The 18,582-nt window shown below is 34.7% G+C and overlaps 1 protein-coding gene across 1 annotated transcript in view; it reads right to left on the bottom strand.

Moving 5' to 3' along the window:
- Positions 1–4,651: 4,651 nt before the first annotated feature.
- Positions 4,652–18,582, bottom strand: part of LOC310881070 (uncharacterized protein) — a 155,146-nt gene continuing 141,215 nt past the window's right edge. The window contains exons 10-11 of the mRNA XM_083797803.1: positions 7,830–7,887; positions 4,652–6,918 (exon numbers count right to left, since the gene is read on the bottom strand). Of these exons, the coding sequence (XP_083653929.1) occupies positions 6,759–6,918; positions 7,830–7,887 (218 nt within the window). The 3' untranslated portion in view covers positions 4,652–6,758. The remainder of the gene's footprint in view (positions 6,919–7,829; positions 7,888–18,582) is intronic.

Below are 18,582 nucleotides of genomic sequence, written 5' to 3'. Positions count from 1 at the left end.
GAAAAGTTGTTCAAAAAGGTTTCCTTTCAGGAAACTGTACTCTGAACTGTGGTATCTGGTACATTTATAATGCACTATAAAGTCCATTTGCTTCTAATTTTAAATGAAGACCTGGTGTAGTAATAGATTAGATCTGAACTTGTTTTTAATTACCTGTAGAGTTTGTCATATTAAATTGGGTTACCTTTCATCACATTACTTGCGTGGCACAAAACAAATGAATGTAAACTGGCATAACATGTAGCATACTTAAAATACTTTGCTAACTATTTCATTTTATTGAAAATGAATGAGGTAGAAATCTTCCTCTAGGATGGTAATTTTAACCTTAACTATGGCTTCTACTGTTAAGACCTAGCTTCTGGTAGGGAAGTAGTTTATAGTGAAAAAAAGTAGAATTTTTCAAGAGTGCTAAGACTGGAATGAAAGAATATTTTAAGGTCTTATTTGAAAAAATATAATAAGGAGAAAAAAACATGCTTTTTACACACAGGTTTGAGTGTCAAAAAGATGTATCTGAACTGCGATGGATGAAGTCTAACAGGATAATGCATTGCCATGCAAACAACTCATGTCTTCTGACTTTGAAGTAGGATCTAGAGAGCAAGAACTGCAAAAGCCAAGAATTTAGCAGTACAGATAGATTAAGCCTTGAAGTGCTTAGGAGACTGACTGTGCAAACTTGACACATGCTGTCTTAACAAGAACAAGAAACAGCTCACATGCCATTGGGAAATTATGCCAAGCTAATAAAATTTGCCTAAAATTTATTCTTAACATTCACCAAAACAAACTTACCATGAAACTGCATAACAAATAAAGAGTCTGAATGTATGTCACACATACAGAACTGGATATTAGTAAAAAATACCCATTTGAAGTACTTTTGAAAATCTGAACTCATGAATGATAGAGGATATTACTATATCTTTAGTGTCAAAAAAGCTCTTTAAAATTTTTCTCTATACTTTTTCATTTTTTGCTGTCATTAAATTTCATCTCATTCACTTTCAGAATGAAACGTATTTGAATTCCCACCTGAATAGAAATTTAAACTGATGAAGATTCTTCTTTGTACATTTGCAAGACAAAGAAAGGTGACATTAATGGAACATGAAGCACCATGAATTAGAGGTAGTAAAATATTTAAACTTACTTGAAGTTGTTCTGTAACTATGACACCCAGTCCACACTAAAAGTACACATGAAAACTAATTAGTGCCTTTTCTTTTCCTTTTCAACACATCTTTAAAATGCAGTGATTTTTTCAGACACATACTCATCTCACAGTAGAGTTTTTAAATAAACTTTATGATAAATCCTCAAAAATCTTATTGAGCCAGTATTTATTAAATGGATATAGTAGATAAGAATGATACTAAATTCTTAAGGTGCCATTACTCAACATGTCTCAACTTACCTCCTGCCTGACCATAGTTAAACTGTAAGGTTTTAGAGCCTTTAGATAGCCTTTTGACAGCAATAGAAGGGGGATAGGGATGCAATCTAATTAATTGTAAGATAAAGCTTGCAGCATTTGCAAATAGGATTATATGATTTAATTCCTAATGATAAGGGGCCTGGACTCCCAACCAAGATTCCTGCTATTGCTAGTCCTAACATTTAGTATGATTAATGCTGCATAATATTAAATAGACTTTATATAATTTGAAAAGTATGATTAGCCAAGATAATTTTTACTGAAATCACATTCTGTACCTTTGCTTACGAATGGTCTGTGTTCTAACTTTAATATGAATGCAGACAATCATAGCACGTTTCATACCATATATTTTTCATCTCTCTCTTACCTCAATGAATAGGATTTTTATATTTCTTCTCTGACTGCATGGTGAACTCATTTATATCCTGTTTCAGTTTCCTATCTGATTAGTTCTTTTCCCTACAGATTTAGTTTTGCTGAACCATGATGGTACCACACAGACAGCAGAAATAAGTATAAAATTCATACATAATCATGTAAGCAGAGATACAATGCCTGCAACTCCTATCCATTTCAAAGAAGCTGCCATTGTTTAATACCTTTAAAAGTTGCACTGCTGTTTATATTCTGCAGAATACATTATCCCAGCATATAGCACTGGATAATTATCAGTCAATGAATGCACACTGTGAAGTAAATATCAAAATTGGCAGAAAAAGAAATGCCTTTTTTGCACTCCACACTTGTCGCCAGAATAATTATGTAATCTTTAGGGGGAAAAAAATCTGAAAAGACCATTGAATGGAAACCTTTCCATATCTCTAGGTTTAACAAGAATACAGCTGAAAGAACATATACAAAGCTGGGGAGAAAATTCTGAGGAAAGCTGATTGAATTTCCATCAAGAATCCCAAAGATTTTAGTACTATCAGCAGACTCAGATAAAACTCTGTACTCTGTCTTGCAATGGCATATAATAGAAGAAGGAACACCAGATTTCATTATAATTGTCAGTTCTATTCAGATAGGCATACAGTGCTACTGTTCCCTCACATGAAGCATTTTCTGCAATTTATAAGGCCATTTGGAAATGTGAGCAAGCTGGCAGTTTATTACCATCTGTATTTCACATAGCAGAGATGTTGCAAGTAATTTCCAACCAGAATTAAAATGAAGTGGTGGCAATCTCCCACTGTCAATAATCACATGGTCTCATAGGTTGGACACAAAATTGGGATTAGGAGAGACATATTTTGCCACTAACTTTAGCAATGCACTTAGAATTTCCTACATTATCTAGCAATCTTAACTCAAGTACCACAACTACAGTTAAGACACTTTCCTGCTCCTATGCTCCAAATTAGTTCTCAATGAAAAATAATTCAATTTTATAAGGTACTGGGTACTGCAGTTTCCAGTAACATATCTCTACAGGAACTGCTACTTGTTGGCAATGTTAAACTAGCATTAATATTGGTAGGCCTTAGTTAGGATAAGTTAATACAATCAGTAGGATTATAATAAACAACCAGAACAGCAGACATCATGGATGAAACTAGCTTGAGTTACAAGGCTCAGTGGTCTTCTGTCTGAACCCATGGACAGTTAAAAAAGTTAATATGCAAAACTAATCTCATTCATTGTAAATTTGGGGCCAATTTAAAGCATAAAATATATCTTTCTTACTAAATGGAAACCTATTCCATTCCATTTCTCAGCCTTCTACCTTTTACATATTTGATAGCAAAATTAGAAACTGCTGTGTAAAAATTCAATCGTATGAATGGAGGGGTCCTTCAGATGGATCAGAGGAATATTATAGCAGCAGTTTCTCTGTGCAGTAAGAAGTGCCTGGAAGTGGCTTACAGTTGTGCCAGTTCCCATGTCACCTGTTAAGCATAAGATGGCACTAAAAGTAGGTCAGAAGTATACCACTTGACTTCATGAGAATAGAGCCCTAAACAATTAAAGTATAGCTGCTGGAATAACTAGTGTGTGAAGAAGAAACGAAAGGGGTTAAATATTTGATGGAGTGATGTCAAAGCATCCCATTAGTATTTCTCCCCAGCTTCATGGCTTTTCTGAGAAAACTCGTAAGCTCAGCAGCAGCACTTCAGTTGCTCTATCTGAATACATAAAAAGCATTCTAGTGAAATTTGTGACCAGAAAATCTGCATGAAATTGAGAGCAGAAGAAAAGTGCAAGAGAGGTTTTAAACACTTACAATTTGATCATTGAAAAATGAGTATTCCTTCAGTTTGCACAATGCAAGATAATAATCTAAACATTAATCTCCCTTAACTTTTTAATACTGCCCATCTATACTCCAGTACTAGATGTCTTACCAACAAGTGCTAACTTTTACAATCTCAGTAATCCACACTACTGCAATGGAGCTTAGATTTAAGAGCTGTTACTGCTAGTGCATTAATATAGTCAAAGACAGTTTGGAAGCAGACTAGGCGTCCAAGTCCAAGATATGACCCTCCAGGTACTCATTCAGTTTGGCAATAAACAAGCCACACTTTCAAGCTGTGGTTTCTCACTTCATATGTACAGTTCAATGTCAGGTCTACTGTCAACTGTGACTTTACAGGGGGAGGCAACAAAGACAACTTTTCTCAGCCCTCGTTCCTGGGCCAGAATGTGGTTATTCTGTCCTCTACCAGGCTTTTGGTGTTTCTGTCCTCCACCAGGCTTTTGGGACCTTGAAAAAAGTAACACTGCAATCTATTATATGCTGTTCCTTGGACAAGATGCTATAGATTCAGGTTCATTGCTACAGTTTGCACGAAACATTTTGAAAACAGATGGGGATAACCAATGCTTTCTGAAAAACATATCCTCTGTTACAGAACATGACTGCAATATACCTTCTGTCAACAGAAATAGGATGTCATGCTGAAATCTATTTTACCAGCCACTGCTGGTCATATCATAGCTGTCACTCATATGACAATCCCCTATCACTGCTGCCTTACCTTTACCAACCAAGTCCCTCAAGAGTTATTGTATGACTTTAAGCAAACTTCATTATAGCCTATAGAGTAAGCAGAGTCCTTATTCTCTTCTTTGAACTACGTGACATCTTATTTTGAGCTGAAGCCAGTAGTCAGTACATTAGCTGCTTAACTTAAGGTCACTGAGTAAGCAGCTTAATTTGTTTTCAGTAAAACTTCACACAGCTTGGCACTCGGCCTAGTAATTTTAGGTAAATATTATTTTTTAAAATGATAAAATACTAATAACTCAAGATTTTTCAAAAAGTATTGAAATAGCTGTGGCAAAACCAAAACAATATATAGTGATCAAATGTTCTGTTGAATAGTTAATGTACTTTGAGGTTTCTTTTCTTCACCACAGGGAACATCAGACTGACCTAAGTTAGAAAACTCTTTCCATAACCCCCAAATTCGGATTCTTTTGAATTAATACATTGTAGAATTATACTCTCAGTTCACCTATTTATGCTGAAAACAGAAGCACCAGTAAATCGTCTGTATATGGCTTTGAAGTCACTTCAATACATCTATTTCTACATGAAGGTCTTAAAAAATCATTCTTTCTAAAAAAAGAACACTGTAGTCATTTTCCTGACGACATACAAAATGTCTCCTCATTTTAAATTATTTCTGCTTACTTTTTCACAGGAGGAGAAAGATATTCCCAAACATAATGCATGAAAGAAAGAGACGAGAAAATCCACATCACAGACAAAAATCTATATGATTTTGCTGGGAATAATGGACCCAATCCACTAAATAGTTTTTGAGAAGCAGCCAGAGATCAAGAAACTGCCTTCTTTTCAACACACACACAAATGAAAACAATATTTTCACAACTGGGAAGTATGCACTTTGTAATTTGTTCTTCACTTCTTTCCATACATTTCTGTGCTTCCTCTCTAGAGACAAGTCTAAAGCTGAGAGTCAGTATAAAACAACGCATGAAACATCATGACACTGAATCAACTCCTCACTAACATCAATAAAATGAACACTTTTTCAGACCAATAAAAGTGATATTTGTGCAGGATGCTCAGTACCTAATTATGCAGTTAATTGGATTCAAGGGAGTGCCACAATGTATAGGCAGTATCTGTCAATAATAACTTTTGCTAAAAGTAGGAAGATATTTCAGAAGTAAAAATACAGGCTAAGTATTCCAGGAACATTAATTTTTCTACTGAGAATACAAAAATATTTGTGTTCCTTTACACCTCTGTAGCAGATGTCATTTCATTTTTGCAAGTGTCTATCTGATTAAATTTTTTTGCCAATAATGGATTTCTCTCAGGCACAGATTAAAATCAGCTTCTATAGCTAATTCCACAAAATAAAAATTTCCTCTACATTTACCAGAATGTCCTCTGTGGTCCTCTGTGGTTTCTGATTCAAATAGGCAGATAGAAACAAATAGAACATCAAGAAATGAAAGTTAGAAGACACTAATTCTGAATATCTTCTGAGAGCTGGTTCATTTAGAGACCTCACTACCTGTGGATAATTTATGTGTGCTCATTCCAGCTATTGCTGATTTAAAATATTAAGACAGCTCACTAACCCCAGTAAAGAGACCCATAGGTTTGAAAGACAGGATAAGGCAAAAAGAACAAGCTTGCTGAGCACACCAGATGAAAAATTTATAATTTTAATATCTTCGTATTTCCATATTCTATTATATGCTCATCAGAAGCTGAAGCATGGAATAGAAGTTACTTTATTTCTTTTCTGCCTGCAGGTATACACCAAGGCGTCAAGCTGATGGGTTGGTTCATATAACACCAGCTACTCTTATCACCCAGATAATTTATTTATACTGAAAATTGTGTTTTCCCAGGACGATGTTGATGCAGTATGACTGCCTTTTCAGTTTCTAAAGATGTATAATAGTAATATGGATACATATATTGATAAAACTTCATTCCCTATATGCGATCAAATATGGTATACAATAAAGTTTTTCAGTTACAAAGCTTAGGAAACCGATTGTACACCATTTCATTTTCAACCCAGTACAATATTTTCCCAATTTTTAATGTCTGAATGGCTGTGCATATTTAGTCTTTTCACTTCCACGTTAACAAACCTATACACAAATACCTGGAAGTCCTTCACAATGTATGAATGCTGTTTATTTGGTTTTGTTCCTGAAGAATTGAAGCCAAGGCTGTATTTGGAATTTGAATTTACAGAAATGCATAGACATGTCAATCACATACATTAATCATAATGCATAAGCATAATGCATAGCAGATAAAATGTGCCTCTGGCATAATAAGTTGCACAATATATGTTTGAGCTCATTTCTAATGTTACAGCAGTACACTAGGCCATGTGATAGCAGAAATGAGGCACAATCTACAGACATGTCCTACTGCAAGGCACTTTTGCACAGGAGACTTTGCTTGCATGTCCATGATCATTATCAGGTTCAGGTTAACGCCTTGTGCGATTGCTGACAGAATTAGGGCCCTGCAAAACAAGTAAAAAGCACTGAAGACACATTAACATCATCCAAAGAAAGTATTGAGACTCTTACTTGACTTTTTAAGTCACTTAGAGACTTGAACAGAGATCATTCAGTTACAGGTTGCTAGAAGTGAAAGACACTAATATTTCTTCTGAGAAGCATTCATTGATAAAAGTCAAATTATACAAATCAGGTTAATGAACCTGAAAGTAAAGGAAAACAAGCAAAAAAAGGTTGTACACATTTGAGTGTATACTTACAGTTAGCATAACCTTTCTTACAGGAAATGAGCTTCAAATTCTCTGATTCTATGAAATTCTGAAAATGTGTGAATATATATATGTACATATATCTTTAAAAGAGACTTCTCTAAGCCTTTAGGATTGGTAGCCAATGAGGTAGAAAACATCCGCACCTCTACTTAGACTAAGTCCTATGCATTACAGCACAGACCAGAAGTTGAGTGAAACACTTGGAGCTTTGGTTTGTGACCAAATGACTTGGCAAAACTAAATTCAGTGATAATGAAACTTCACAGATTTACACATCCTGAAAACTGTGGAAGCAAATTCAATATTGTACTCCTGGAGATCATTACAGCACTGAAATATTTTCATAAAAAGATAAAAAATATGAAGAAGACAAACTACTCACAGAACTGAATAGTTGTAGCAAACGACAACTATAAAGAAACTTTGCCAACTCTCCTAAAATGATATACTTATTTCATATACTTATTTGTACTGGTGATTTCAGTAATTAAATTTCCAAATGCTTAATTTTCAAAAGACATTTAAAATATTTACCCTAGTATGTAAGAAACAGTAACTTAACTGAGAACAGTACTAGTTAGCTCTACGGTAATTACCAGTATAATTTAGAAGTGCTTAAAGACAGGTCATGATATCCTTACCAGAGATTATTCCCAAAAGATGAAGGGTGCAGTCTTTTAGGCAGTGAGGAATTTAGCACTGAAACATAGTAATAAAGGAGTTTGAAATGAATATGCCAGGAGGGGCAACAAAGTATCCCCAAGACTTACTATACTGTTGAGAACGTAGGAAAGTTATGAAGAACAGCTACTTGCAGAACAGTGTGATAAAATAAAGAATAACATTTTAACGTTCTTAAAGATTATTTATTCCTAAAATCTGAGTTTAGCTATATGAGATAATCCACATTTACAGCAACCAACTAACCTGAATAACATTTTCTCTGTTTGAATTTCAAAAAGAGCCTATGACAGTTTCAGAGTCTCCCTCTACAGAAAACTGTAAAATCCATCTGTTCTGATGAGCAGAAATAAATAAATAAAAACCTAACCTTTTTCACATTCCAAGCATGTCTGTTAACTTTCTCTATTAACACTCCTTGGATAGAAATAGCATATAGAGTGTGCAAGAGCTAATATTGGAAAAGCTAAACAAAAGCTGTAATCAGATTTTAAAGCAGACAATATAAAGCATTGTAATTAACTGGGTTGGAATAAAGTGGTCTTTATTAGTGCAAATGAGCTCATCTGCTATAGGAATGAATATTTCACAATCTAATGCAGGATGTATTGACATCAGCCAAACATTTACATTTCTTCCATGGACAGATTGTTATTGACCTTGTGATGTGACATATCTACTGTCACTAAGCTACAAAATGGGAATCTCATCCTGCTTCTCCTCTTTTATATACAGAAAGCAACTAATTTGTCAGCATGCCAGCTTTAACTAGCTGAGATGAAGGTAAGCTAATTTAATAGGAACTGTTCAATAGCTTCGACCCACCTGACACTGTCAGTTAAGGCAGCTCCACATTGCAGTGTCTTTCATTATTTCCAGCTCTTTCTTCAGACTACTTGAACAGCAAGTCAAATAATATGCTTAGGAGTCAATAGGCCTGACTTTTTCTCAAGGACATTCTTTTGATGCCAGGAACTGTCAAGTGGGAAAATACGTAGTGTGAAGGTGAGAGGACACTAATTAAATATACATAGCTCTGGCCAAAGAAGAATGAGGCACAGCTTGCTATCTGAAAACTCAGTTGCCTGCTTGACTGAGGTCACAGCTGTTGACTTGTACAAGTTCTTAAGTAGCCGTCTCAGTATGAGATGCTTAAACACTCTTAAACACTAGACAAAGGCTATCTTCAAGGATTCTGTGTACAGTTATATCTGCTTTTGTAGCTTACAGACAGACATAATAGATTCCTTACTCCAATTCAGCTATAATGAATATATATCTTTTATCTATTAAACTTTGAGGTATTATGGTATTTCCTGAAGCTACCGAGTGATATTATTAATGATGTCGATGCAGAAACTGACTGTATTTTTAGGCCTATTTTAAAGTGTGATTCTAACTACAACACCCCTCCAGATTAAATTAGCTACAGTGAAGAGCAATGAACAACAAGTGATGTGTTTACATACATGCATTTGGATTATTTCACAGAAGTGAGTGTGCTCATTCCCATCTGTGTCAAAAACTTTCAGGCCATGGAGATAATATAAAAATATCAGATGACCTAATGCTTTCATCCCTTCCCTCTGTTTTCTCCCCATCCCTGGTTGCTTTCATTTAATATATCTTATCTAAAATCCAACTCTCTACTATCCAGAGTTGAAAGTTTATTTACATTATAAAGTATCAGTACAACTTTTCCTATGAGCGCTGTTGGACATAGCTGTACAGTGCAAGTGTTTTCCAGAGCTCCCTGACCGGTGCCTTCCATCTTGCCAAATACCACCACCCTAACCTGCAGAGTCTTACATGCTATGTGCAACATGACTTGTGTTTGGCCTTTCACAGGCATCTGGGTAGCAATGGCCTGTACCTGTAAATGCATTTGGATTTTTGTTCACATATTTATGCAGGAAGAGGAGACTTTATAAGGCAGTTTACATGTTATGATGACTATCCCTCCCTCCAGACTCAAGGGTAATCAAAACCCACATTATCTGTAAATGGACAGATGAGGAAGTGCTCAAAACTGGGCTTATATGAGTGAAAAATTATGCAAATTACCACATTTAATAGTTGCATAATTTCACACTAACAACTAAGCATTTCAAACTCCAGCATTTATTATTCCTACTACATAAATATAATGGTGTATCACATTCACTCTTTATTGTTTCCAGCCTCTTGCAATTTTACCCATCAAAGGAGAGAATGTTTTCCTGGAAACTGAATTCATCCTTCCCATTTTCCCTACTGACAATACAAATGACATTGCTTGTGTAGCTTATAAGAATGAACTTTCCTCATCAGACACCACAAAGAACAACGGGAAAAAAAATGTCTTGCCTTCCTCAGAGACTAGACTGACCTTCTTCTTTAGTTCATCAGACTGTTTTCAGGTCTGAAAGCTGAGATTAAATATTGTCTGATAAATTACTAATACACCATGTAACAAAGTCTCTCAGACTATTTTAGAATAATCATAGGTCTCAGTTCGTAAGCTTTTCAAGTTAACATCATTTTTTTCTTTTTTTTTTTTTTTGTACAGAAATAACTATTTCTATCCAAACACATTTACACGTAGGTTAAGAGTGATATAGTTCATACTCCTTAAGAAAAACACGTAATATGCTATTGCTGAAGGCAAAGTCTCCAGCAAATTAACAAATGCTTCAATAGATCCCATTTTTCACTTCAATTTTCCTTAGGTTGCATTTTTCATGCATACTTTATTAACAGTGTCTGTATATATGCATTAGTCCCTACAGTTCAAGATTTAGCTCTCCATGGATAAATAATTCCACAGAGTAGAGGGATACCCAGGAGCTACCTCAGTTACCTTACTTGATTTCAATCCATTCACATGATGCTGTTACAGTTTAACAAACATACTGAAATAGCAGATACTTCATGCATAATTGCAATTACGTATTTTTTGATGTCTTGGGTGTCAAATATACAGTCCACAAAACCTGGCTGAAGCAGCTGGCAAAACTAAGCTCTATGTGTTTCATCTGCCCCTTCAGAAGAGACTTCCTCACAAATCCTCTCATTTACTGTGAATTTCCAACAATGCAGTGCTGCTTATTTTAGAGGAATACCTTACATTTATAAAAATGTAACTCATAGCAAATGTTGTCCTTTTGGGCTTAATCCCATGTAAGCATCTGCTGTATTTGTTAATTTCAGATCTGTTATGGATCTGAAACATTATGCTCCATATTCAGATATCATGTTACAATCACACTCCCCTCCTAAAGTACAGTAAGAAAAAGTATGTTTTGATCTTTTTCAACGATAGGTAGTATTTCTGGAGATATGTTTTCAGAAGTATTGTAAGAGAGAGAGGAACACAACAGTCAAGAAAACTGCAAGTGACAGTAGATTATGATAGGGCAAACTGGATGAAGGTAAAATATTCAGAAAAAATATTTTTGACCTAACATTCACCCTGAAACAATCACTATATATTGATGGTAGATGAGAAACATGAGATACAAAGATTTCTACAAAATAATACATCAACTCTCTACCCAATGTCTGTTCCATAATTAGTGCACCTTAGGCACCGATCCACTTAAAAAAAAAAAAAAAAAAGTTATTTTCCTCCCCTCATTTCTTCAGGGCAGCAAGTATGTCAATGTTTGTAAACTGTTATGTAAATGTATAGCACTATAAACATATATTTTTTTAAACAATGAAATAATTCAATTTCTGTGCACAAAATCCCAATATTAAGAATAACACTTTTCTATCTAAAGACTTTGTAGAAGCATATATCCCAGTATGGCATAATAAAGCAAGCCCCACAACAGCCATTCTGTGTCACACAATCTTGCAGTTTCATGAGCATATTGAGGATGTTTTCAAAACTGGCCTTAAATGCATCTGCTCCTGAAACAGTCGCCAGTGAGACACACTTGGTCGCTGCAGCTGATTTGTGATGACTGGCTCAGTCTGTCAGCAGAGGACCTATTCTCCTATTCTGCCAGGTCAAATAATGTCCTTCATATTTTGGAGATGAAACAAATTGCCATTCCCTAGTAACATGAGAACATTTATTTCTTTTGTCACATTTGAATGTATAAGGAAATATTGAGCATCTTTTTTTATTATTATTTTTTGGTTTTTTTTTTTTTTTTAGATAAATAGAATTTACTGCATAGCAGCAACTGAATCAGAGAGAATCTGGGTAGCAGAAAATGATTCACTGGCTCCAGTGAAGTGTTAGAAGCAAGTAGTCTTTATTGTGCTACTCAGAAAAAGATTTTTATACAAGCTCGGTGCCTGTAATGCTGTACTCATTCAGGTCTCAGAAGGAGCACAACCATAGCATGGGCAGAAAAATATGCAAAAGGGTCTCTGCTGCTCTAACACGGTATCCTGCTGCTGCTCTAGTGCATCTTAGTGAAGGTATCTGCCTTGTAAAACATTGATCAGTGACAGATAATGCTCTATTATCTTCTATTAAGACTGAAATTTTAGAATGGACAGTGTTTATGCATAATTTCTTATTTTTTTTTTTTGTGGGGGGTTACTTTAGGAGTTGGTCAGATACAAAAAATTTAGCAGCATGACAGAATATTGAAAGACTCATAAGTCTAACAAGAGCACAGGCCAAGTTTCTGGTGAACCTGTTCCATTTTGGCTCAAAGTTGAATCCAGAGACATTTCTGTCATCTATGCTTCTTTCCTAAAATTTCAGACCTTTTGGTTCAGTGCCATTTTAGAATACACACCTAATCAAATTTGTTTCGTTTGGGGAGGGTGTTGCTTCATGGGTTGCTTTTTTCCACCCCAGATTATGGAAAATATTATACTATGCCATGGCATAAACTGTCCTATAAATTCTTTAAATTGGATGCTTGCTTGCACACTAGTGGTGAATCTTTACATTTTTTAATGTTAGAGTGGTGAAAAACTTCATGTACACCAGTTCTTAGGAATGTTGTTATGTGTTATCCTTGTTTAAAGCCAGAAACCTCAGCAGACAGCTTCTGGTAGATAGTTTTAAATAGGCAGGAGGTCATTACATCACTATCAATTCTCACTAGAAAAAAAAAAAAAACAACAAACTCTACTCTTTTCATATTGATTATATTTACACATGGCATTATAAACATTGGCATTTGATGTGTTCCAAACTGACATTTGCATGGAACTGAGTGCAAGCAGGTTCCCACTTCATCAGTGAAAACTAACTGCCAACAGCTGATAAAGATTTAGATTATGGTATGATCCTCAGCAAGAGTACCAGTGTTATCTATCTGCCTGAAAACATTGACTGAAGATATTTTAATGGCACTTTCACTCCACTTTTTTCTTTTAAAAATCTACTGAGAGTATTTCATAAGGTCATTTGATTGATCTATGGGATTTAGAGATATTAATTTTTCTACCATATTGGTCAAATCACAAAACAGAGATGCTAATAATTTAGAAATGACATCTATGATTACTTCTCCAATGCTACTCTTGTTCAGACCATTTGTTTTGTAGCACTTTTTAGATTATAATGTAAACCTTTAAGTTAATCAATAAAACTAAAAAGAACTATAAAATTTCATGTTACATGTATTGATTTAAGAAAAGGCATGACAGAGGTATATAAGATAACAAATGACACAAATCAAAATGCACCATCTCATTGTAAGTGAACTAAGAAAGGGTTAATGAAAACTGGGAAGTAATTATTAAAATAGACTGTCCTTTTTTTTTTTTTGCTATTTTTTTTAATATAATAAATAATTAACACATGGAACTCACTGCTTCCAGGCATCATTTAATGAAGAAGTTTATGAGGTTGGGGGTTTTTAAGCTTTGTGTGGGTAATAAGAAATTTGACATATATTCCAGAAAGCATTTCCTGCTCCAAGCTAAAGACCAGGGATATCATTTAAAAGCCAAGACTCAAAAAACAGCATACGCTTCAGGTTTATAATCTACTATACCATCAATATAATACCATGCACTCTATCATTAGAAGTCACAAACAGATTCACTTATGGAATTTATCACTGTATTAAAAACACTTAAACATTAGGTACAGAACAAATGACAAGCTATGACTCACTCCAGAAAGCAAATTATTATAGGTTTTATGTGTCAAGACCTAGAAACACCATTGAGAAAACTTGACTTTTCAGACTGATATGGCTGAAATATGGCACCTTTGAAACCATTGAGAGGAGCTTAGGTGGATGACATCCCTCTATGACAATGATTTGTCTGCCTCTATTTGGACTTTAAGGAAAAAATTAGTAGCAGGGCAAGTTTAGAGTGATACTTCCATGGAAATGCTCCCATCATTCTTAAAACCCAAACTTAAGTGCATTGAACATACACTTTCAGTCTTGTAAATTCGAACCTGAATTAGAAATACCTAAAGAACACTTTTTCTCTGCAATTAGTAGATTTTTTTTTTTTTTTTAAGGACAATAAAAATGTGTAGATTACTGGATGGGAACCTACAGTGAGACTCAGTGGTCAGGTAATTTCATAATTTTTACCTAATTATCTATCTAGAAATGATAACACTGTAATATTCAGATATATAATGGCATCTTATAAAGATACTTCATCTTTATGAACTGGTCTCAAGATAAAAAGCATTTATTTCAGGTTCTTTAAACTACCATTTCAAAAATTGTCTATCAATATAAAATTAATATTATATATTATTAATATAAAATATAATAGTGTAACATGTGTTAGATGTATATACTATAAGTAATATTCCAATATCCAATTAGATTATGTTTATATATTAAATTTTTTTATATTAAACAATTAAACATTAGTATAAATATCTGTCCTATTTCCTTAACACTGGGAACAACTAGCAAAAAAATTCAATTCTGAGATTAGAAGAATTTAGGGTAAACCTAGATATTTTTCTAATTGCACATGAATCAGACATTAAGGCTTGGCAAAACTGACCCTTGAACAATTTAATCACAGAAAATGTAAACTCTATGTGAAAATGAATTGTTTTCAGAAAGAAAAAAAAAAGTTTGATTCTCAACAAAAAGGAAATACTTTTCTCTGCTAATTTTCCTGAAGCAATTACACATTTCATAGAATTAAGCTGGACAGAAAACAGAAGAATTTCAAGAAACTGGAACAAACAACACAAATCCACATGCGACTACGAACACAGAAATACTCTGAAGTGAGATATTCCATTTCTTTGGAGAGTACCCTAATCATCAGCGACAGACAGAGCTTTTTTCCTCTCTTTGAAGATGTAAATTTGCAAAATGAAACACCTTCAACATGAAAAGATTATCCCTTTTCAAAGCTTAACCAGTTAGATTAATATTTGAAATTTGAACTTCCTTTTCCCCCATCCTAATTTGGTGCTCTTACCATCTGGATATCAGGAGGAAGCAGCATGGATTTGGTTGCACATCTAGCTCATTTTTTCCTTCTCTTTTATTGTAAATAATTAAAAATAAAAGATGTAAAATATCCAAGTTCATCTTGGGTAAAGAAATTCGTGATAGAAAATGAGACTAGAGGAAAAAGTCCATTTTATATGGAACAAAAAGTACAGTTAAAATAGATTTGATTTGATTTATTTTACTTCCAGTTTGATTCCCAAATCAAAAACACAATTTGCATAGCACCAGGATATAGTCTGTCTTACAAAATAAGAGGCTGTAAATATGTATATATTTACATATATATGTAGCACCAACCAACAGCTATAATAAAAAGAAACAGAAATTGGACTGAAACTCATAGCTATTGATCTTCCCTTAAAGAAACCCAGACAGAGCTTTAGGACTATAGGAATTTCTCTGGTTTTCACGAACAGAGAGAGTAGAGAGCTAAGAAGATGGTAAAAAGAGAAGGATTTTGTGATATGCATATGGTAAGAATCTAATTTCCATATGACTTTTTAACTGCACTGGGTTATTACACTCTCCCAAGCAGAAGCTTTTACTTCATGTCTGGATTGAACACAACAGCTAGTTCTCTGTAAGTAGCCTACTTTGTATACTGGAAGGGTGAAATGGGGTTTTGCAAAAACATTTTTTTACCTTTTTTGGTTAGAAGTTTTGTGCTGTAATTTCATTGCAAGTGGCTGCTATAATTAGAGGTTAAATTTGGCACCTACACTCTACTTATCTAATATTTTGCTAATTCATTTAAGCTATAACGTAAGAGGATAAAAAAATGTGTTTTAGGCTTCCGTCATGTAATTATTACCTTTTATAAAAAACAAAAATGTTTACCCAATTAGTAAATAATGAAAACTAATTTCCTTTCAGTAGCTGGCAAGAGCTACAATAAAAAATTGTGCAATTTCTGTCTTACTTTTTTTTTTTAATTTACCTGCTCTACATGAGCAATTTTTTTCCCCTTCACTAAGTTTTGCAAGGACTTTTACACAAATAAACATCAAAATTCTATAATTACAAATTAGAATCACTGATTACATGTATTTACAGTAATTACATAATTAGAGACAATTACATTAATTATACAAACAATAGACTGTATTGAGTAGCAATGAAAAACAAGAACATTCTCATGTGTAAAAACATGCTTTGAGCTAGAAAAAAAAGGATTTATCATTAGCATTGAAATGCAAGACTAAAGCACAGAGCAACACCGCTGTATTCTGCAACACAGAGCAACACCCGGTTCATTCAAGAACTAAAAACTCTTTAAATAGCTTCTTACAAAGATGATGCAGTATTTTGGGATACATATATCCCAAATAACATATGCATAACTAAAGAATACAAAATAGATGTGGAATACATCTTTTCACAAGCATTTCACTCCCATTTTCAAGAGCCCAATCTTGTGGCTGCACAAGCAGCTGAAGCTCATCATACCATGGGCAACCAATGTAAGGTGTGACCTAGCATGTGATAGTGCTTTCCTGTCTGAATGCTCCCACACTTGCTCTTGTGCTGGGGAGCTCACATATACAGGGTGCCACCTATTTTTATTTGTCCTTGTTTGTTAGTTTTCTGTCAAACGGATTCAGCTCATTGTGTCCCAGAACAGGCAGAGTCAAACCTGCATCAGTCTCCTCCACACTGGTCACTGGGAGAAGTCCCTGAAGCAAGTGATTCCCAGAATCACACCTGTGTTTTTGCTCAGAGAGAATTAGTTCAAACCAAAAGAGACAACATCAGTAAATTAATAGGTATGCAACACTGATCAGGGGACCAGGAAATAGGACAAAGCAGGGAGACAAATGAATTGAGAGCCTAGTTGTTCCTACTATATTTATCAGAGTTGTAGTGACTATTTCTCTCTTCGTTACAGCTTTAATGTACAGAAACTTTGGCTAAGTTAAACTGCATATCTGCTTTTAGTTGAAAAATTAATTACCAAGACTGTTCGTTAGGTGAAGAAATACAGGAAACAGTGTGCTCTAGAGTGCTGAGGGTGAGGCAACCTTGGGTAAGACAATACAGGCAGCTGTTTTGTGAGTTTCAGTAAATCTGTGACATATATAGGGTGTGTCAGACAGGTGGAAAAGAATTCAGGCCAAAAATTGCCATATTAGATGGGCTAGACTCCTTTCACATCGTTAGACTCCTCTCACATCAAGAGCAGAAGCAGTTTTGTCAGTGTGATGCTAGGCTCAAGCTCTTACTTTGGGAAGCTAATACTGTTCTAAAGCTTCTGAGTTGCAGGACGTGTAGCTATGTTCAGTCTATGTTCTAGTCTAAGGACCAATGTTCTGGCATTCTTCTTTTACAAAGAGGCGTGCCAGGGGTACCGATGAAGAAATCACAAATTCTGAAGCTCAGATAGGCCAAGGAAGCAGAAAAGTACGTGCATCATGTGTAGTGGGCTCTCCAGAGCAAACTGGTTAGCAGTCCACTAAAAAGCTGAAAAGCAACATAGACAGGAGCAGCCAGTCACATACATAACAGCCCTGCCTCACTTAATTTAAGTTTTGATACAAAGTAAGCTCTCTAAATATTATTTGCTTATACTTGAAACATCTGATACCTAAGTCAAATTGTTGCTTATTATACATTCAGCACTGTTCTTGAACATAGACCCAAGGAAACATTATCAGTACGTCACCAAGTGACTCTAATGTCCACCTATAGTCACCTGTTTTTAAGTTTACTGCCATATGACAAAACCCTGGGGAAAAATAAATAAATAAATACATATATAATGATCCTATGTTATAATATAAAAAATATAATAAATTAGCAGGACAGCAGGACCACAGTTTGTTTCAGCTAATAGAATGTCTTTGTAACAATGATTTAAAACACAGTGAAGGTCTGTTAGTTCAATAAAAGGCCAAAGCTTCTGAGACCCACTAGCATACATCTTGCTCATTGCCTGCTCTAACCTTTATTCCTCAAATCCACAAAGAGTTGCAGGTAGAGCAATTACTGTTTAGAAATTCAGCTAGGGCAGTCTGACTTAAACTCTAATTATGTTGTTCTTATGCTACCTTTGTATTTCGAGAATGACAACACTGGTGAAGGTTTAATGAGCTGTGAATGACTATACAAAATGTATGGGATCACAAAACCTGCTTCTGGTAATTTACATGAACAGTTACATTTAAGTGCCAAGGTCTATGTCATGATCCATTGTTAATATACTCTCTATGTTCCTTCTTAAGATTGGTTGGAATACAATTATTTTCAAGTGACCAAGCTAAACCTCCCCGTTCTGGTTTTTCTCTATCTGAATCACTCATTGATACACATGGAG

The sequence above is a fragment of the Anser anser genome, assembly GCF_964211835.1.
Source record: "Anser anser genome assembly, chromosome: 13".
NCBI lineage: Eukaryota > Metazoa > Chordata > Aves > Anseriformes > Anatidae > Anser > Anser anser.
Note: the sequence above shows the minus strand (reverse complement) of the source record. Positions and strands in the feature narration are given on the sequence as shown.